The 21,377-nt window shown below is 38.5% G+C and overlaps 3 protein-coding genes and 1 long non-coding RNA gene across 6 annotated transcripts in view; 1 reads left to right on the top strand and 3 right to left on the bottom strand.

Annotated features, from left to right (window-relative positions):
* Positions 1-7,071, top strand: part of mpp2b (MAGUK p55 scaffold protein 2b) — a 60,034-nt gene extending 52,963 nt beyond the window's left edge. For all 3 annotated transcript variants that reach the window (XM_084741063.1, XM_084741062.1, XM_084741061.1), the window contains 7 exons: positions 577-708; positions 1,379-1,481; positions 2,616-2,684; positions 2,816-2,977; positions 3,562-3,764; positions 4,170-4,298; positions 5,637-7,071. In XM_084741063.1, coding sequence (XP_084597189.1) covers positions 577-708; positions 1,379-1,481; positions 2,616-2,684; positions 2,816-2,977; positions 3,562-3,764; positions 4,170-4,298; positions 5,637-5,813 — 975 coding nt within the window. In that variant the 3' untranslated portion in view covers positions 5,814-7,071. The remainder of the gene's footprint in view (positions 1-576; positions 709-1,378; positions 1,482-2,615; positions 2,685-2,815; positions 2,978-3,561; positions 3,765-4,169; positions 4,299-5,636) is intronic.
* On the bottom strand, positions 6,793-9,764 carry LOC146311817 (uncharacterized). The gene is made up of 5 exons (XR_014772178.1): positions 9,665-9,764; positions 9,055-9,108; positions 8,062-8,122; positions 7,728-7,956; positions 6,793-7,492 (listed from the first exon to the last, which is right to left on the bottom strand). It is a non-coding gene; the product is annotated as an uncharacterized LOC146311817 (long non-coding RNA).
* A 1,309-nt stretch (positions 9,765-11,073) lies between these two features.
* Positions 11,074-14,189, bottom strand: LOC146311816 (uncharacterized). Its single transcript, XM_084741076.1, has 4 exons — positions 13,904-14,189; positions 13,342-13,381; positions 12,995-13,238; positions 11,074-11,580 (listed from the first exon to the last, which is right to left on the bottom strand). Exons 2-4 carry the CDS (start codon positions 13,356-13,358, stop codon positions 11,509-11,511), a joined length of 333 nt encoding a protein of 110 aa, XP_084597202.1. The 5' UTR covers positions 13,359-13,381; positions 13,904-14,189; the 3' UTR covers positions 11,074-11,508.
* A 564-nt stretch (positions 14,190-14,753) lies between these two features.
* abi3b (ABI family, member 3b) lies at positions 14,754-19,738 on the bottom strand. Its single transcript, XM_084741070.1, has 5 exons — positions 19,206-19,738; positions 17,921-18,088; positions 17,155-17,334; positions 16,946-17,016; positions 14,754-16,014 (listed from the first exon to the last, which is right to left on the bottom strand). The coding sequence occupies exons 1-5, from the start codon at positions 19,347-19,349 to the stop codon at positions 15,543-15,545; spliced, it is 1,035 nt and encodes a 344-aa protein (XP_084597196.1). The 5' UTR covers positions 19,350-19,738; the 3' UTR covers positions 14,754-15,542.
* Between the last annotated feature and the right edge of the window lie 1,639 nt (positions 19,739-21,377).

The raw sequence follows: 21,377 nt of genomic DNA, 5'->3' as shown, positions 1-21,377 counted from the left end.
ATCCAAAGATATTCAGTTTGTTGTCATAAACATTACCCTAACCAATTAATCGATTATCAAAATAGTCGGTGATTTATTTAATAAAAAAATTCTTGAATGTTCACTCTCCACATATCTGTTTGCTCTTGTGGTTGAACCTTTAGCCATTATGATCAGATTGCATGATAGGAATTTCGGACTAAGTACAGGAACAGAATCTTATCTCATTATATGCAGATGATATTTGATTATATCTATTAGAAAAATGCAGTTCAAATGGATCTGTATCTGGTTTTAAGGTCAATTTGGGAAAAACTGAAGGAATGTCAATCTCTAACTTTGACATAAGTTCAGAGCCAGTTTAAGAGGAACTTGCCCAGAAACACAAAGTACTTGTGTGCGCTCATTTCAAACTATACCTCAGTGCTAGAAAATATAGAGACAGATCCCAAACGATAGCAGACACTTCCTATATCTCTCTTAGGCTGGGTACATGTATTAAAGATGAACATCTTACAGTCTAACCCATCTGTTTTCACTTCCATTACAGCAATTTTCCTGACAGATTCCCTCTTCTCAACATCTTTCTCCATTTAGGCCTTTGTGAAGTGTCACTTTGACTACGACCCATCCCACGATAACCTGATTCCCTGTAAGGAAGCAGGGCTTAGCTTCAACAGTGGAGACATCCTGCAGATCTTCAACCAGGAGGATCTCAACTGGTGGCAGGTCAGTACAGCCCACAGAATATTTCAACCACATACAGAGAGAGTACACCGAAGAGTTTTTAATTTACATTCTTGCATACCTGTCAACATTGGGATTTGAAAGAAGGGAAATTTTCCTGCACCTGGCCTTTATTTCAAATTATACTATGACAGTTATATTCCTCCTTTTACCTCGAAACAAAGCAAGGAGAGAGAAAAATGCCCTCCAGTGACTGAGTTATTAGAGAAAAGTCAAATCAAATGTTGAAAAACTGGCAATAATTGGACTTTTTCCATCACTCTATGAGGAACCAGTCTGTAAACAGCAGGGCACATTGGAGTTAATTTGTAGATGCATTTTTGATGAATCATCACAGATAGATAAGTTTACTGACAAAGTCATTGTAATTCCTGTGACTAACTCTTGTTTTGCCAGTTTAATTCTTTTAATGTGAAGCTGCAGGAGTAGGAAATGTTCAGTTTGCACTAGCAGTAACATAACACAAAGCTCTACCTACCTTTTTTTTAAGAAAGGTTAAAAAATACGGGGAATTTACTGGAAAATATTTACATGTGAGGAGAGTGGGGAAGAATGGAAAAACTCTAGAGAGTTCCAGGGAAAACAGGAGGGTTGACAGATATGATTCTCGTTCACTGTTTTTTTTTATGTGCGCTTGTATGTTTCCCTTAAGGCCTGTCACATAGAAGGAGGGAGTGCAGGTCTAATTCCAAGCCAGCTACTCGAGGAGAAGAGGAAAGCGTTTGTGAAGAGAGATCTGGAGCTCGCTACCACAGGTACTCCTCTTAGCAGCACGCAGCAGAGCAGAGAAGCACCTCTCATTATGCAGATTCGACACAGACTCCTCACTGCACAAACACACCGGCAACAAAGACAACATCTGTTCCCCTCCATATCATACAAGCGTTTCATCTGGTGCTGGGCTGCTCATCCTCCTCTCACCCCTCCAGTCTGCTACTCCGTCGGTGAGCACTGGAGAACTGGTAATGAGCATCGGCGTGACTCAGGCGGCCTGATCCAATCTGCTGGTTATTAAGCTGCAGGGCCTGACATTCACAAACAGCCCTCCCTGAGAGGGAGCGTTGATTGAGGAGTAGTGATAAGACCCCTGTAAATACGAATCTAATCAATAGTCATCTCTCCTCTTATTAGATGTGGAGTGAAACGATGCTCTGTTCCTTTAGATTTATCTGCTCTGTATGGAGTCGTCAACAGCCACAAAACAGGTGGTGAGTCACAGCCAGCCGCATGCCCTTCACTTGTGGAGGAGAGGAAGATGACAGCCTAACTGTACTGCCCTTGGAGCCCGGGAAGGACACATCTGTCTGCTAGCACGTTTTCCACTTATTATCCCAACTGAGAGCATGATTTGAATAAGAAATTTGAACCTGTTCTTTTTGGATGGTGAGGTCTAAAATTGTTCTATTCACAGAACGGTTATTTTTATTATTATTATTATTATTATTATTATTATTATTATTATTATTATTATTATTATTATTATTAACTATTCATAGTTCTGTTCACACTGGCCGTAAGGTTCACACAGTATTTGTGGTCACAGCTTCATGAGTTCTGACATGAAAATGAACATGTATGTCTGTCTTCGGAAAATATTCTCCCCAGTGGCTGAATAATGTGCCATATTGAACAGACGCTCAGCAGACCGCCTAGTCACAGGTGTTCTCTGGCAGCAGACTGGCTGCATAGGCTGATCAATATGGGTGCACAGTGCCATCTGGTGGTATTGTCTCCCTATAACCTTCGAAGACTTTGGATTTAAGACCCAGCAGTGCTGTCAAAGACATTTCACCTTGATAGTTAATAGGGACTTTGTTGAATTGGCTGACAGACACAAGCGCCAAGGTTGGAGGTTTTATGGTGTTTTGTTGTGTTGCTTTCTATCTCAGGTCCTCTATGTGCTGGAATGGGTGGTAAGAAGAAAAAAAAGATGATGTATTTGACGACCAAGAATGCAGGTACTCAAGACTCACTACACACACAAGTATAACAGCTGCTCATACCACGGTCTGTTTTGCGTAAAGCAGACAACAAGTTTATTATGTTTTCTTTAATTATTCGTTGTGTTTCTGTCCCTAATTCTGACAAGAATTCGATCGCCATGAGCTGCGGATATATGAAGAGGTTGCCAAGGTCCCGCCCTTCAGGAGGAAGACGCTGGTTCTGATTGGTGCGCAGGGGGTCGGCCGTCGCAGTCTGAAAAATAAGCTGCTGGTGTCGGATCCCCCGCGATATGGCACCACCATCCCATGTGAGTGCAGCCAATTATCACATATACAGAATCCCTAATCCCTCATCCCTCATTTCGTTTCTTGTATTTCTTACATACTGGGTTTATGTTGTCCCAAAAGTTAAAATCTGTAATATTTTCCCCTTCTTTTTGTGATTTTGTCCTTGGATGTTACTAGTTAGTGTCTTTCTACTGTCAGGGTTTGTACCAGTGCTGGAAATCTTTGAGGACACTTGAATTTTAATGTAGTGTTTTCAAGGTTTGAAAAGTGTTTGGATTTTTGATAAAGAGCTAGAAATTGCTTGAAATCGCAGCTGCATTATTTCATAATAAATTGCTACCTGATTGAATAGTTCACTTTTAAGATTAAAAAAAATGTTGTATATTGGCTCAGTCTGGTTATATAAGTCCACTTACAGACAGGTGCCTTATTTTGAAAAACAAAAGTGTATGTTTATAAGTATGGATTTTTAGCACAGCTGTAAGGTGCTTGTTAAGCTTGAAAATGCACCTTGAAAACTGAAAATTGAAAAATGACTTTGGAAAAGTTTTAGCAACCCTGCACTGTGCAAGTGATCAATTTGAACTTCTTTTTTATCCTTCAGTCACCTCCAGAAAACCCAAGGTAGATGAGAGGGATGGCCAGATGTACTCCTTCATGACCCGCAGTGAAATGGAATGCGACATAAAAAACGGCCGTTTCTTGGAGCACGGCGAGTACGACGGAAACCTGTATGGCACTAAGATCAACTCGATACATGAAGTGATTGAAACAGGAAAAATCTGCATCCTGGACGTCAACCCACAGGTAGAGGAAACTCACATGTACACTCACCTTCTTAATTTCTGTTCCTGCTACAATCTTAATTCCTTGCATCTAAATTTATTTGTCATGTTTTCTGCTGCAACAGGCTGAAATATTCTAGATTCAAACCAATTATGTACAGCTTGTTGCTTCTGAAGTATTTTCAGTCTGAGCACATCATCAATATTTATCAAAAAGGATTTCTTAATGATCAGCATTACTCGCTGGAAACACTCAGCTAATCTTATTTACACACATTAGCTTGATAAATGTGTTAGATGAAGATGATGCAGTTGCATTTTAATCACATTCTCAGTTTTATAATTGCCTGCTAGTGTCAGTCATTCCCATTGCTCACTACGCATTGATGCGGCGATTGTTAAACGTTTCGTTTGTTTTTCTCTGAAGGCTCTCAAAGTCCTGCGGACATCAGAGTTCCTGCCCTACGTTGTCTTCATTGAAGCTCCAGATTTTGAGGTTCTCAAAGCGATGAACAGGTCAGCGATTGAGTCAGGAGTGGTAACAAAACAGTTAACGGTGAGTGTAAAAACCTGCTCTCTCATTCGTCTTCTACTGTGACAAATATGGTCCAACATACACCCACAGTCTTCTTCAAAAATCAGTTTTGGTTATTTCACATTAGAGATCGCTGTCTCTGCTGTTTTATCTGTGCCCTGGTTTGATGTGTATCGGGCTTTGTTGGTACAAGGTGATGTCATGTCCTTTGGTGCAGCAGTCTGGATTCAGCAACATTTGAATAAAAGTGTGATGACAGTTTGTGGGTTGTTTTCTTGTTTGCATGCTTCCAGGCTGCTTGTGATCAAATATGATTTTTCAAAACTTTAACTTTAATTGTTGCTTATTGAGTCACATGTATTTCATATCACTGAGAAATAAAATAGGATAGTTCAGATTATTTGAAATGGGTTTGTTATAGCTCCCAGTTTGGAGAAGCATACAGGAGTATCAACATGGAAGCTAAGCACTGTGGTGCTGTGGACAGAGTCAGCAGCAAAACATATTTAGCCACTTAAAAAAAAAGCTCCACGCAGTCGGTTTAGTTGTACTGCCTTTATATAAGCCAGATATCACTCTGTCCAAAGCAATCAGACTCCTTGAGGGAAAACAGTAATTTCACCTTACAGAACGCAGAAGTTGCTGGTTCACAGTTGCCTTGATCTGTGTTGGTGTTTTAAAAGGATAGATCAGATTCCCGAAGAACAGTCTAACTGATTGAGGCAGCAGTAGACCAGCAATACATGTGTTCTGTCAGGTAACATTACCGTTTTTCCTTTAAGAGTTGCATTGCTGTAAAGAGAGTGATATGTGGTTTATATTTCACTGGTTTCCCATTTGAAAAAGCTGTCTGATGATAACGTGAAGCAATGAAAATATTCTAAATACAAGGTGTACATAAACGGAAATAGATTTTTTTGGGTGGACCTTTTTAAGTGGCTAAAATACGTTTTGATGTTGATCCTGTGACAGTACTTAATACACTGACTTTAGATAAGTACCCCACACAACCTCACTTCAAATAATATGAACTATCCCTTTAGGATTTAAAACCAAGTTTTTCAGGCACCAGTGGTCCTACCTGTTGAATCAAAAGGTTACATGTTGTACACTGAAAGGTTAGACTGAAAGATCACAAGAAAGCTCTTTGTATTAGTAATTAGAGTAGCTAATGTGTTTGATTTAGCCAGCAAAGAGGAATGCTCACGAGAAAGTTTTTTCCATTATGTTATGTGAACTAATTTGATTCCAGGTGCGCACCAATTCCACTGTTTACTGTGTTCTTCCATCCAAGTAACTGCCTGCTCATTTTATTTATTTTCACCTAACTGTCTCACTGTCCCGCTCTGCTCCCTACAGGACTCTGAATTAAAGAGGACAGTGGATGAGAGCGAGCGCATCAAGCGGGCTTATGGACATTACTTTGACCTCTGCATCATAAACGACGGCCTGGAGGCGGCGTTCCGAAGTCTACGGTCGGCACTGGAGAAACTGTCGACGGAGCAGCAGTGGGTGCCTGTCAGCTGGGTCTTCTGAAAGTCGCCAAAAGTTCACCAGCAAGGTGCCAGGGCCTCAGGTCGAAGGTCGGAGGACGATTTAACATTGGTAGCTCCAGTGGGGCTGTAGTCCATGCAGTCATTGGTGGTGGAAGGCCTAAGCGTCACGGTTCAGTGCAAATGACCAGCCTCATGTAGAGCGTTTTTGTACAAACTTAGTGTTCCTCTGTTGAGCCTAACGTCAAGTTGTATTTTATTTGTCAGAATTGGAATAATTTTATTGATATTTGTTGAGAAGGATTTAGAGTTGATTATGAGGTCTAGTGCAATAGTGTGAGTGAGTGTGTGTATGTTTATCATAAATGTGGAAATAGACTTAGAGTAAAGAATATGTTTTGCAGATAACAGTGCTCTATTGAAGGTTTTCGTTGAAGGATATACACTTTTTAGCCTTTCCTACTTTATGTAGTGTAATGTTTACATTGGATTGGTAGGACAGATTGGTTAAGGAAAGATACCAAATGTCATATTTGTATTAAATTCTATATATTTTACCATTTGATCATACAGAATGATTGTATGTGTTCAGAAATGTGCTTTATCTTGTATGTCTCCACTGATTTGCAAAATGAACAGCAATAGATAATTTAAAACAAAAACATATACATGCAATACGTCTACTCACACACAAAAATGAACACACACGTCGATGTATACGTAAACACAGTGAGAGCAGTAGAAAATTCTCTTTTGTTGAGACTTTTTGCATTAATCTTGAAGTCTCAATTTGTTTTTGTTTCCTTTTTAATGTTGATTACATCGTGCTTCTGTTGTCTTATGCTGGTAAAGCGCCTGGTTTGTTTGACAGTAAGAAAATCCAGCGAATGGAGCACAGCGAGTGTCCGACTACTGCCTGGTTGATTCTGTTGGAGTTGTATTTGTAGCACTGAGAACACTTAAACCCTCAAAGATAAAAAGTTAAGAATAAAACTGAAAAAGTAGCCTACAGTATGCACTGATTGTATAATGAAGGCAAACTTTATTTAACATTACAGGCTGGACAATTGATGGACTTTTTTTTTGTTATTTTTGATGTACAAACAGTAAAATATTTATCAGTGGCTTCAAATTCATACTTACTTTTGCCTTAACATGGTTTAAAAGCCAAGGAAACACTCTATCACTGTTTCTTCTTAGAAAATAGACAAAAATAATACTGGCAACTTATTTACTATTTATTTTATTTTCCCTCAAACTTGTAAGTACTGTATTGTAATAAAGAGTATATAGTAGAGAAACACTTGGTGCTTTGATGATTCTGCTGGTGTGTAGACGCAGGTGGACAACTACACTGTAGTTTTGATGTTCATATAAAAATGTATTAAAATGTTCAGAATATTGCTTCAAGGTCTATAGTTAATATTACTGCTTATACTTTATGTTAAAATCAAAATATCATATAAAATAAATTACAATACTTTTCAAAGAACACAAAAACAACACGAGACAAATTTGTTGTCAGTTAGTTTAGTGGGTGGATGCCCGGCGTGCCCTCTGTGGCTGTGGGTGGTTACGGGCGCTGGGCGAGGATGGTGGGGTTGGAGGCAAAGGTCCTGTGGGTGTCGACCAGTGATGAGGTGCCAGAGGAAGTGTTATCGGATACATCTCGTAGGCGGGTGGCGCTCCTCCTGGCCATATGCTTGTCAGTTTAGGGTCAAACTGCATGAAAGTAGAGTTCAAAGTAAATTGGACTAGTATAATTCAAACTGTTACACATTTGTTTTACCTGATGCTTTAAATCATACAAAAAATATGAGCATGAAGCTAAAGATTAGTAACATTAGAGACAGAACAACATTTTTCAGTGTTGAAGGAACTGTCTAGGTGGTCATCTGTTTTTTGTGACACTCAGTCACAATAGCATTGGTGATTTTGGTAAATGTTGCTCACGTACCAGTGAGTATGGTGGTGGGGGATCCACAGTGCTGTACCGAGGAGGCAATCTGTCGTAATATATGTCCTCTTCTGCTTGATCGTCAGGCAAAGAAATTGTATTTATGACTGAAGATGTGTTGCCATCTTGTGTTGTTGGTGTGGTGACGTCATATGTTACTCTTTTCCTTTTTATGTGCAGATAGAAGCAGAGGAGTACCACCGCTATGGACACCACCAATGATGGGTATCTAGGAACACGTTCATCATTTCAAGACTTAATTATTTTGTGTTTCAAGCCAACAATTTCCTTCCTGTATGTCGAGATTCATTCTAGACATTATTTGACTACTTACATGTACTGAAACATATTCACTGCCGAAGTGATGGCTGGAATTTTGTCAGCTTGCTGACATACTGTGAAGAAAAATAGAAATGAAGACATGCAGTGAAGCAAAAAGAAAAATACAATTACGTGAAAAATCATGTTCCACTGACAGACAACTCTTGAGAAAGAGTTTGAGTACTAGATGTAATTTAAATTCATAATCTGTATGCCATACTGAAATGAATAAAGTTAGTCTTGTAGTCATGGAAAAGCTAGAAAAAAACATATTTTAAGATTATTTGGGGGGCATTTCTGTGTTTATTTGATAGGGACAGCAGAAGACATGACAGGAAAGTGGGTAGAGAGAGGGACACACAGCAAATGGGCTGCAGGTGGGAGTCAAACCAGCGTCGCTGCAGAGGACCGACAGCCTCAGTACATGGGGTGCACGCTCTACCAACTGAGCTACAGGGATGCCCCTGGCTAGCAAAAAATATTTACAGTCACAGAACAAAGCAGGGGAGAGCACAGGTAAGTTGTCACACTGGTGGAAAAATCTATGAACACTAATAGCGTTGTGTAAAATGTGCAAATAGACAAGAATTTGCAAAAACTTTTCAATCTATATTCAATTGAATAGAGTGCAAAGAAGATATTTAATGTTCACACTGATTTATTCTATTGCGGCATGTTATCATTGTGAAACATCACCTTTTCTTTTAGCAACACACTTAAGTCATAGACATCACCTGCCTGTCTGTGTCTTGGTATTGTCTTGCTGACATAAGCAGGGATGTCTCTGAAAAAGACGTGGATGGCAACATATGTTGCTCCAAATCCTGTATTTACCTTAAGCATTAATGGGGCCTTCAGAATGCGACTTTGTCCATTAAACACATATATGTTTAAAACATCTGCCTGAAAAATCTGACTTTTGATTGTAAAAAAGAGTATACAAAGCCTGTACTTTTACACATGGTCTTATTTGTTGAAAAATATAGACTTGAGAGGGAGAACTTACCCAGTGATGGGGCAACTTGTCACAAAAGCAGATTCTGTGCTGGACCATTTATAACTATAAGGAAAAAATGTAAAGGTTACACATTTTGGCATAATATATATTTTTTAATTGAATTTAATCTGGTAAATGAGTGACGTACCGAGGCCAAGAAAAAACAAATCTTTGGACATGATCAGCAAGTGGGTGTGAGCTGACATCACAGGATATGATAATGTGTCAGCGTTTACATCTTAGTTTATGAGAGCCCAGGAGAACAATTATATGAGGCTGTGTGTGCGAATGATCTTTGTCATCCTGCAGTGTTTCACTGACAATATTCTATTTTAAATACAAAACTTTGAAAACAGCTAAGACGTGTACAAGTAGAAAGCTTGGATCAAGATTTTAGGAGCTCAACAAGTGTCGTGGATGAGCAGCAAACTGTTTGACTTTATACTGTCTGAGTTTAACAACTGACAGTGGACCTTCATCCTATGAATCTGTTGCTCATTACAACTGCAAGTAAAACAAAATCACCTGAATTTACTTAATTCTAACACACGTTACCCTGACACAGAATTACAAGATGATTAGATTTTCTTCTGCGTATCACAGTGGGATGATTCCTTACCTTATTTAAGAATCCAAAACGGTCCTGACATGTGGGTTGCTGCGAGTTATCAACGGATAAAGTGTCACTGCAGGGAGGAACTGAACGTAAAAAGCTTTTACAGCATTATTGTCTTTTTTAAAGACACAGGACTGAGAGGTGTGTTCGGTGTCTTTCATATTTCTTGTGTATGTTGAATAACAAAATCCTACATAAATGTATTTAACTCTCTCTTCCTCCGAGGTCAGTTATTAGACCACTCTTTTTCTAATTACAGTTTCACACTTATGGTTAATAAATGGCAGACTGATGCTAATTAAATTTTAGTTAATAGTTATTTTAATGTTAACAACACTTAATGTTTACAGATGCTGTATAAACCATTTAGTAAGCCATTATAAAGTATTATACACATTAGTTGCCACTGTACAATAACCATTCAGTTAATGTTAATAGACAACATGTTCTCACGCCCAACCTGTCAAATACAGCAGCTTGGTCAGTGACCCTCAGCTTCAAACTGAACCTCTAGCATCGTTTTCACACGTGCAGGGCTCAATGATCAAGTTAGCAATAATAAATATGCAAAAGGACCCAGAGGTAACAATAAACTTATCTCCTTAGGTTTAGGAAACTTGGGTAGGTTTAGGAAAGAATCAGCTTTTGGTTTTCTAAGTACATTACTTATGTAAATAAAGATACATTACATAACGTGCATAAGTTTTGTACACAGGTACATAAGGTATTATAATTGTATGTCAAATCATAATTATAAGGTAGTATAACAGTTGCAACTTTCTAATAACCAGGTTTACAAAGTAATTATTAACTATTAACAAAATGTTACAAATATCTGGTCCATCTCTCTATGATTTGGTAATAATTAACAAATGCATAGTATTTTTTGTTAACAGTTAAATAACTTCTAACTTGAGTTTAATTAACAATCAATTTACCATTAATTGATGATGGTTATTTTAAAGTGTTACCTTTCAAGCATGATTGCACTTAAATTCATTTTATTCAGTATAAATAAATTGCTCAGTATAAATCACTTTATTTTGAAAATTACACTGAAAAGCACAGTAACAGAGTGTTATTAAAACATGTAATACAAATAAGTTGCTTAACTCAAGTATTTTATCTCTTAAACTGTCAAAACATGCATGCTGTACATTTGGGCGTGTTTAGTGGAGTTTAAACGGGATTGTATTTGAAACTTCAGCATAATAGTTTCGTCAGTAAAATAAAGATTCTCCTTTCCACATAGTGGATTGCTTACAGATAGCTTAATGATATGCACATATGTCCCAAATGAAGCAGATAACTACATTCATGCATTAAAGGTTACTGTATGGGGTCAGATAAGGGTCAAAAATATGAATTGAAGAAGTGTCCCACTGAGAAATGCCAGGTGTGAGAGGAAGCAGGAAGTATGAACAAAAAGTCCATTAAAAATACTAACTTTGATCCTGATTTCAGATGTAAAACCAGGGCTGAAAACTGTATGTGTAACGTAAATGTATTCATTTGTTAAGTGTCACGTTGTTCATTCGTTTCAGTTTTCTGCTGTGAGTTTGTACTCATGTTTTCTTTGTGTCCCATACTGTCAATGGAATTTGTGCCCAATTTTTTTTCTTTACACAGTCACAATCTTAAACTGCCCATGCAGACGAGTTTGCAAAGGCTAATATGCAACCACACATTTTGAAATACAATTTCTCAACATCATTTCACAATGTCAAACCCTCATTGACTCTTGGCTTCATTCCACAGACCTGCCCTGTGATTAAGGAAAAAACAAAGTGCAGTGTGTTCCAGCCAGCGCGGTGTTTGAAGTGGAGGAGCAGGAAGATGGAGGAGGATCAGGGTCGCTCTGAGTAAGCTGGAGGGTCTGTGTATGATGGTGGAGGGTCTGGATAGGATGACGGTTCAAGCTGGAAAACAGGAGACATTTAATTACAGAGAAGAGAGCTGATGCAATGTGGTTGAAATATCTGACACATTTCAGAACATTTTAAAGATTATGTTTAGCAGAAAAAAAAAAAAACACTCTGTGATATTAGAAATGAAGGTGCTAACTAGAACCATGAAGGGTTTGTTTACTTGTCCCCATAGAACAACAGTTTTTGGTTCCTGGTAGAACCTTTTATAAAGAAAATTCTACCTACAACCCAACATGCAGTGTTATTCCTAAAACAATGAAAGGTTTCACCCAGAATCCCCACTGAGAGATTTTACAGAGAACCCTTCTATGGTGTTACGGTTTCACCCAGAACCGGCTAGTGCTAAGAACCCATACACACATACAGGGGGTTCTACTGGGAATCTTTTTCTTAAGGGTTTTATCTAGAACCCACTCAGGGTATTCTATAGAGAAACCCTCTACATTCCAAGGGTTTTTTCTAGAACAGTATTTCTCGAACTTTTTACACTGCGTACTACATCAGAAAATACTGAGCTCTTAAAGTACCATCTTACTCTCTTGCGCCGTTTTTTTTCTAGCCAGACGCTCCACCAGTGCTTCTCAAGTAGCCACTAGCGCTTGTGCTCAGTTCACTGTCGTCCACTTCATTTTCAGCACGGCCTGCCTGAAATATTCTGCCCCTGATCGTAATAGTTTCCGTTTGGAGCCACGATTGCAGTGTTTTTGAAGCATTCATTTTCAGTGACTTCAGTTTAGCTCGTAACTACCGGTAATTAGGCTGATATTGGAACAAAAATACAGGACAGACAAAACTTATTTTAAATTGATTTCAGTGATCTAATATTTGATGTATTTTCAGTCAAATGTAGTTGTAGTATTTGATATTATATTTATGTTTTTTAATTAATTAATTTCATTTAGAAAAATATTTATGTACAATAATTCCTCCGTGTAATACAAGATGTAACACAGTTTGAGAATCTAGGAACTAGAACACACTCAGGGGGTTCTACCTAACCTAACCCTTCTAAGGGTTCTATCTAGAACTAATTCAGGAGGTTCTACAGAGAACCCAACTATATTCCAAGGAATTGATCTACCCACCCAAGGAGTTCTACCCACAACTCCTTTATATTATGGTGCAGAGAACACTTGTCGAAAGAGTTCTCCAAGGATTTCAGCAATCCTTGGAGAACTCTTTCTTCTGAAAAGAGTCCTTTGGTGATAGTGGAACCTCTGGTCTTACAAAGAACCCTTAACAAACTCTGTCTTAAAAAAGGTTCTTCGTGGTCCTGGTACACCCTCAGCCTTTCAGGAAGAACCCTTCCAGAACCCTTATTTCTTAGAGTGTACCCCAACTTCACATCTAAATTACACCCTCATCACGCAGTAAATGTATGAATGTGAACAACACAGCTCTGTACCCTGTATGGAGGAGGTGGGCTGACATTTCTCGAGCTGTACATGGGAGGGTCTCTGTAAGGAGGTCGAAAATGAGCTTCATATATGTCCATCACTTCCTCGTCCTCCCGCTCCTCATATATGGGGATGACATATACAGGCGGAGAGTCAGTGGCCCTCAGGGCCGAGTTTCGTTCTTCTCTGCGTTTCTTTACAAAATGCCAACACAAAATCCAAATAAGGATACCAAAACACACCAAGGGAATCCTGAAATAGAGAACAGATTAACTATACGAGCAGCTTGCATACAGTGAGGTACAAAAGTAAGTCAAATGAATCTTAAAATGCTGAGAACAGAGGAAACACTTACTCAAGCATTGCAATCATACTTTCTAAATCAGGTTTCACGGCTGAGGAGAAATGAAAAAAAGAGTGAAGAGACCTTGTCATGCAAGAGGACAGATCTGATTTAGACCTGAAGACTGAAGCTCTGTTTTACAGTTTGTTCTGCAATTTTATGTTTAGTTTTACAATACATTTACACATGGAAAGTTCAAAGGTAGATCTTTATCTCTTCATATCCTTAAATTACCCTGACACACAATGTTTTTAAGGCACATATAATTACTGTGAGAAGCTGCACAACCCTGGAATTTATATCCAACACAGTAGATTTTGTTCTTACGCAGCCTGAAGAGCAACTTTGTCTACATAACACTCAGAGTCAAAACTGTACTGTATGGGTAACCTTTATAGGATACAAAGTAAACGGCGATGAAAGGCAGTGACAAAACATTTCCTTTCTATTTTGGATGTATGATTAAGACACCAGGCTTTACTGAACAAACACAAACAGCACAGAAACTGATAATAAGTTTGGATAGGCTGTACCTGACTAACTTGATATTTCTCATGGTGAAAATAAAACTTACCGCCAAGTACAACTCCTGTAGTGCAGGTTACATAAAGTATAGACTTGAAGCAGAAATTTTTACAGCCTCATTGACCAGAACCCAGTGAGGTTACAGCCAGTGACGTAAACAACTTATCATCACTCACCACATGGTAGAACGGGCTAAAGGCCACTGGGACTCTCACTCATAAAGATTACATTGTAATTAACAGGACAAAGACACAGAAATGGGGGAAGCCACAAATTTGAGGACTTGAGTCCTACTTTACTAACGCTGATTAAAGACTGGACTTGACTTTGACATATTCATGACTTGAGACTTGTTTTTTTGTTTTTTTTAATTAACTGGTTATGAATCAGTCTCATTTTAATACTGATGCCTCTATATGACCTACATAAGTAAACAAGACCATCAGAGAGAAGACTTATTATTTCTTTACATTTATTGTTAATACCTGCCACCAGGTAGGAATTTGCTTGAATTAGAAACAAGCCTGTTTTTACATTTTCCCTGGCAAAATTACAGCTAGTAGTACACTAACCAGTTAAAACAAAGCAGGAGTTTTTTTAATTTAGATTTTATTTTTGACGTTATACTTTGTGGTTATTTAGATGGAAGTGCTACCACTTCAACAGAAGAATCAGAATCAACAGAATAACTAAGTTTCTTGTAGTAACTTTACATATTTGCATTTTTCTAGATATTGAGATGTTTCATGTTGCAATAAATCCCTCAGTGTGTGCTATAGTGACCAAGAAAACTGTGTTCCTTGCTCAAAGAGCTGTGCAGCAGTGCCTTCATGTACCAGGATGCATTGCAGGTGAGCTTGCAACTGCCTCGCCCATGTTGCCGTGTATCACCACCCTAGCCTGTAGATATTATTTTGTTAGCCAAAACATAGTGTTAGGTGACAAAAATATTCATCTAGAAGACCCCCAGGCTACCCAGAGGTGGATATCCAAGCTGAAACAGCCTGTAGTTCTTCCTTTCCTCCAGTGACATCACAGTGACATCACTGGATGCAGGAAGGACAACAGATTTCGCAGCAGAAAAGCCTTATTTGTCAATACAGCACACAATGAGGAATTTAATCCTTCATGTGGCCACATTCTGTTCACCACCACTGTCTTTTAAGTGATTTAAATGTGAAATCAGAATTTTGTATGACTTGACTTGTAACTTGCTTGAGACTTGAAGGTTAAGACTTGAGACTTGCACTTCTGTGACCTACTGCCACCTCAGCAAAGATGTAATAAAGCATTGAAATCACAAAACAGGACAAGAAGAGGATAGCAGGGGAACACAAGAGTCTGTGTTGCAGCTTGTTACTGAGGAATGCAGTCGCGGTGTTGTTGAAACATGTCGGAGGTATCTCTGCTGCAGCTACAGGACAATTTTACCTCCTAGAGCGAGAAGAAAATATCATTTGAGGAGAACATTGTTCTGACACTCGCAAAAGATGCAACAGCTCAAGGTTAAACCACATCACACACATTTTTTCAAGCTTTTATTTATGCTTAATCTCACAACAGGCATGAAAATATTTTCCATGCTGCCCACATTTCATGTTGTCATCTGATGGCAAAACCCAGCTTGACCACTCACAACGTTACTCTAGGAGAATAAAATCATCCAATAACATGAGCTGTAATGTTTGTTAGTTTAACGGGGGAGGTGGAGGAGGTGGTGGAGGTGGTGGTGGCACAATACCAGGGGTGCCAGTCTGTGGTGGTGGTGGTGGAGGAGGAGGAGGAGGGGATGCAGCTCCTGACCCTGGTGGTGGTGGAGGAGGAGGAGGAACAGGACCAGCTCCTGATACTGGAGGAGGTGGAGGAGGAAGAGGCGCACCCCCGGCCATAGGAGGAGGTGGAGGGGGGTACATGCCATTTGACGGACTGATTGGCGGAGGAGGGGGAGGTGGGGGTAGTGATGTGGGCGAGGTCAAGGAGGGGGGAGGAGGGAGGCCAGCATCCATGGAGGAAGGTGGTGGTGGAGGAGGGGGAGCAGGCACATTGGGGTCCAAACTGGCAGTAGGAGGAGGAGGTGGAGGCAGGTTGTCGCTGGTGGAGCTGGAGACAGTTTGCAAGGTGGGGACTGAAGGTGGAGGCACAGCGATGCCAAGACTGGATCTGTAGATGAGACAAAAAAAACCCTTCAGCTGCGATCAGGACGTCCTGAGAGTGACACAACTGTAGTTTCTTAAAGTTATAATATGTAACATTTATACATTAAAATGTCTAAAAATGCGAGACATCTGTTATATATTTTGTTGAATTATGTGCTTATTATCCTAAATATTTTCAACACATTCAAACGCAGAGAAATCTTTAATTTATTCAAGGTAATGCCGTGTTTCCCTTCTAGCTGCTTGTTTCTATATCATCCAGAAAAACACAGGATACGTCAGAGAGGAACTAAGTCAGTGAATGTCACTAAATGTACTGTGTATAAAACCTTAAGAAATGACCTCATCTGTGAACAGGAATCCTGCCTGAGTCAGTTTTCATCAGAAATAGTGGTTGTTAAAGAGTGAAGACAACAAATCCCATGATCCCATGCTACCTGATGACACGAGATTTTGATAAGAATATTCACATCACACATATATCTTAACCATAAATATGAAGCTACAACCAGCAGCCAGTTAGCTTAGCTTAGCACAAGGACTAGGAATATGTGGAAACTTTTATACAGACCACCCAAATAACATGTTAATTACTGAGTTTTAGTGGTGCTGGTATTTTTTTTCCTGTTAGATAGAGCCAGGCTAGCTGTTTCCCTGTCTTTTTGCTAAGCTAAGCTAACTGGCTGCTGGAAATCGTTTCATAATCACCATGGAGACATGAGAGAGACATCAGTCTTCTTATCTCACTCTCCACAAGAAAGTAAATAAGATGATTTCCCAAAATCTTGTACAGTTGATTTATATAAATAATAGAGGTAAATAGAGGTAATGTTAAGTATTATGCCCATGTTACAATAATCAGAATTTGTAGTGTAGAGTTTTTAATTATAATAACAGTTTTGCTATAAAAAGGACAAAGGACTTTGTCTACATACACAGATGTGTCTGCAGTGCTCTGTATGCTGTCTGTGGTCTCTGCTCTCTTTCTGGGCTGCTCCTCAGTGACCTGTTGGGAGAAGATGAATGACGGCGAGAAAAGGATGGCAGAGCACATCTCTAGACCAAGGCCGAACGCATTGTGCGATGAGAAATAATAACAGGTGTGTGTACTCAAACTCTGTTTTCAATTTAGTCTTCAATTTACCTGAAAACAGTGTCCGATGGAGTCCAAGATGGAGTATGATATTGGCACTCTTAAGTAGCTTTTCTCTGGCTCCTTGCCTGAAGCTGGTGGGGTCAAAAGCTTGGCACGGCTCTTGGTTTTGGGAGTAGTAAAAGCGCCAATCTCTCTCCTGGCTACCTTATCGAAGTGGATAGCTACAGCCTGGACCAGAGCACAGTGTGTGAGCAGCCTCCATCAACAATACACAAGAACTCCATTTTCACATCACTCATCCCCCCAGGACAGAATATCTCTTATAAACATGCTGCAGCAAGAAAACGAATGGAGCACAGCAACCGAACTGACTCCAGAGTAAAGGTACAACAGGTAACCTGCAAGTAGAACAAATAAAGAAACCACAACACTTCTTGGTTCCCAGTATAAAAAACAAAATTGTACTGGGAAAGAAACAGTCATACTTTGAATATAATGAATTTCTCCTGGTTCCTGAAGGTAACACATTCCACGCAAAAGTAAACAGAGTTATAAGAATGAAAATATCATAAAGATACGGCTAGGAAACCTATTTAAAATCAAATAAGTGAAGTGCAATGAACACAGAGTCTTAAGAATAAAAAAGAAATGTCTGAGAAACAATGTACTTTAGATACCTACAATGACTGATGAAATCAAAAACAAAGCAAAGTGTTTTTTTTTTTGCTTTTTGTTCATTATGGCTTAGGCATTTTTTAAAGGCATTCAGGGGTCACATCGCTCAGATGTATAATAGTTGACGTGTGTTCCTCACCAGTGACAGCAGGTTGACTGAGGACTCCATGTCTTTGATCTGCATGGCCTGTGTGTCCAGCAGCTTCAGCACGGTGCTGGCCAGACTGTTGATCTGATAGGTGACACTGGCTAGTGACTGGATAGCCAGGGCCTTGGCCTCCTCCATAGCTTTGGCTGGATCCTCTGCCTGCAGGATAAACATACTACCGTTCACAAGTTTGGAACTGCCTGTCTCAAAAGTTTGATTTGGTACAGTCCAATGGCCGTGAGGACTACTTTCAGTTTCAGAATAGTCTTTCACGTTTTTAGGTTGTATAAAGTCCTCTTTACTAATGGATGTTCTTCTTTTTAAAAGGACCAGGTTCCTGTTTTAGTGTCAAGTGCACAATAATACCTCTACAAAGCTGGAACTGGCGTGCTGTTTTAGCAAAGCTGTTCGTAAAACTTTAAAATAGCAAGGTTAGTCTAGCATTAGCACTATGGAATTGGATCTCTGAATATCAGCTGAACATACTATGGACCGACAAATCACAGTAAGCACTGAGTAAACTGTAGAGAGCCTAAAGAAAAACAGGTTCCCCAAATATTAAGAGCACAGTTATATTGTGCTGTTGTTGTGTCTCGATAATGATGTAGGGGTGTTTAAGCATTTCTGGGCTGAAAAACAAATTCAAAATAGGATATTTGAAGGAAAATGGTGACAATGTTCTCCCCTGACATGCAATACTGTGGAGACAGCAGTTTAATATAAGTTTTAATCATTAAATTCTTTTTGGGAGGCAAAAACTTGAAATTTGAAATGTAAATAATACATTTTACTGAATTATGCTACTTTTTAAATCTATGTAATAATAGTCATTATTCAAGGAAAGAAGGAAAACAACAATATACTTTTTCAAAACTAAGACAGGTTATCCATCTTACATGTTATAAAAAGTAGTGAGATTTTTTTTATATAAGTAAAAAAAGAGTAATACCACAGTATAACAACACTTTAAATCTTAAAAATACAGAGAAAATACTCCTTATACAAAATGACCTCACTCAAAATGTCACATATATTCTAGTGGAGTATTATTACTGATGCAAGCAGCATTTTAATGTTTTCAAGGTTGAGATCATCTAAATTACCATAAAGCAGAAGAAAATGTAAATACTTACGGAAAGTACAAGTACCTCAAAGTTGTACGTGACAGTTTACATTCCACTGGTAAAATGCTTCAAAAGCTTTTAATTTCTCGAAAGCGTCTAAAACAATCTCAGTTTTTCTTTAGTTGTGGCTTTTTTTTATGAGCATTACTCACCTGAAAGTAATTGTTTTCGCAGTAATCTGCCACTTGGAGGAGGTTGCTGTGATTTTCCAGCAGACCTCTCCTGGAAGTCGGAGCCTCCTGTAATATCTGAGAAATCACTTCAGAAAAGTTCTTTTGCTCCGTCATTTCTCCCATTTGACGCTTCTAACGAACCCGTAAAAGTTTTATCGGAGATGTCTGAGGAGGATATAAAATGATTTGGCAGAAGAGTGAGTCGAGGAAGGGAGGCGGTTTTTTTTGTCGGATGTGAACGCGGAATTACCGCAGGGTAAAGATTTCACCGTCCCACAGACAGCAGCTGCACTCCGGGCAGGACTGCAGCTGCTGCACAGGTACACATCCACTGAGACTGATGGACAGGTAACAGCTGCCTTATGAAGACTTATGACATGTTATTAACATGTTTAACGTGGACAATAACATTAAACATTAAAAATACAATACCAGGTGTGTGGTATCACATCTGACAGGCGCGGGTCTTAATAACAGACACTTGTAATATTCATAAAGTCCACTAGAGGTCAGTGCAGTCTAGTCAAAGTGCCTCTCCACAGCGGTATAGAGTGTTGATGACCCCCAATACTTTATTGAAGTGTGTGAAAAATATATTACTTTGGCCCTTTACACTCACAGAATGTCAATTATGGTACTCAAAAAAAAAGAGGCAGGACCTTAAAGAAACTAATAGCAAACTCATGTTTTCATTTCTCTCATGGCTCCCTGGAGGCCACGTTAAATACCTTTTTTTTTTTTTTTTGTAGCCTTTCTCACATGTTTCAGCTCCATCATCTCAAGCATCATCATCTACAAACATCTCCACAATGTGGAAACAAGTGGATCTGAGTTTATTTTCTACTTATTTGGTGTACTTTATTTGATTTTTAAGTCATGGAAAATTTTTAAAAAGTAAATGTTGCCTTGAATTAACACCGTGCCATTAAGGATTACCACCATGACATTTTTGGTATTGTGTGTTTAGGTTTATCTGTTTAACCAATGTAAGAAAGGGTCTTAACTGTGCTATTTTATTTTATTTTATTATTTTTTTTAGTTTAGTTTAGTTTAGTGAGCCAAAGATTGCAGCAACACAACAAATTGTTGCAACATGCTGTATGTCAAGAAAGACACACATCAAGACACCATAACACTGAAAACAAGCATTTAAATGTAACATAACTTATTAAACACTGAAATGTGACTCGCTGGTTATTATAGTTTGGTTTGATAGATTGTTGATGTAAAGTTTGCTGAAACATGTCTACACTCTTTAATGCATTCATACAGTGTTATCTGAAGCTAACATCCAGACAAACAAACTTATGAAAAGCTAATTTTAAATTTTTGTAAATTTCAAATGGAACACATTTTAAACTGGTGAAGCAATTGAATGTATTCCATTAATACTGTAATTCATTTTATTCAAGTTTTAAACAATAACTCTGTGTTTTCATTCCTCACCATTATGGTACAGTTTTGCCTTGAGGAACACACCTGAAGTGAACCCTACGAAAATGATTTCTTGAAAAATTCTTCAAATTATATTTTCTGTCTGTTTACTTTACGTCTAAAACATTACAATTTTTTTTTTTTACCATAATGTGTTTGATAGAGGACTCGGGGTTCTCTGCAAGTTTAACGTCTCTTTAGTTACAGACTTTAAAAGCATTCTTCCATCAATTTCAGTGGTGAGACGTAATGGACGTAATATGTGGAAGTTCGGTTGTGTTTTCATTATTATGTGAAAAAATAATTTTGCCAAGTCGTGTTTACCATCTCTCATACACATACAACATTCTCCAGTAGTAGTAGTGGTAGTAGTAGTATAAGCATTATTATTAATATATTATTTCAAACTTAGGAAAAAAAAAACTGTAATGAAAAAGACACTAGCAAATTTACTAAAATAAATGTTGTGTTATTACGTATTTATGTGTGTGTAGACCAAGCTGGTCCTTCACTTCTTAATTTCTTTATTTCTTAAAAAAAAAAAAAAAAAAGTTCTTAATTGCTCAGCTTCATCTCTGGAGAAATACTTTAAACTTGACTTTCACTTGTATGAAAAAGGATATAACTTCTTGACAAAAGCTTTCCAAATTAATGTGTTGGCCAATTTAAGATTAGTGAAAGCATTCACCAAAAGATTAGGAAAATGCAGATTTAAAT

Source organism: Lutjanus erythropterus, chromosome 17 (genome assembly GCF_056507025.1).
Source record: "Lutjanus erythropterus isolate fLutEry1 chromosome 17, fLutEry1.hap2, whole genome shotgun sequence".
NCBI lineage: Eukaryota > Metazoa > Chordata > Actinopteri > Lutjaniformes > Lutjanidae > Lutjanus > Lutjanus erythropterus.
The sequence above is the reverse complement of the archived record's forward strand: the minus strand, read 5'-3'. Positions and strand labels throughout refer to the sequence as shown.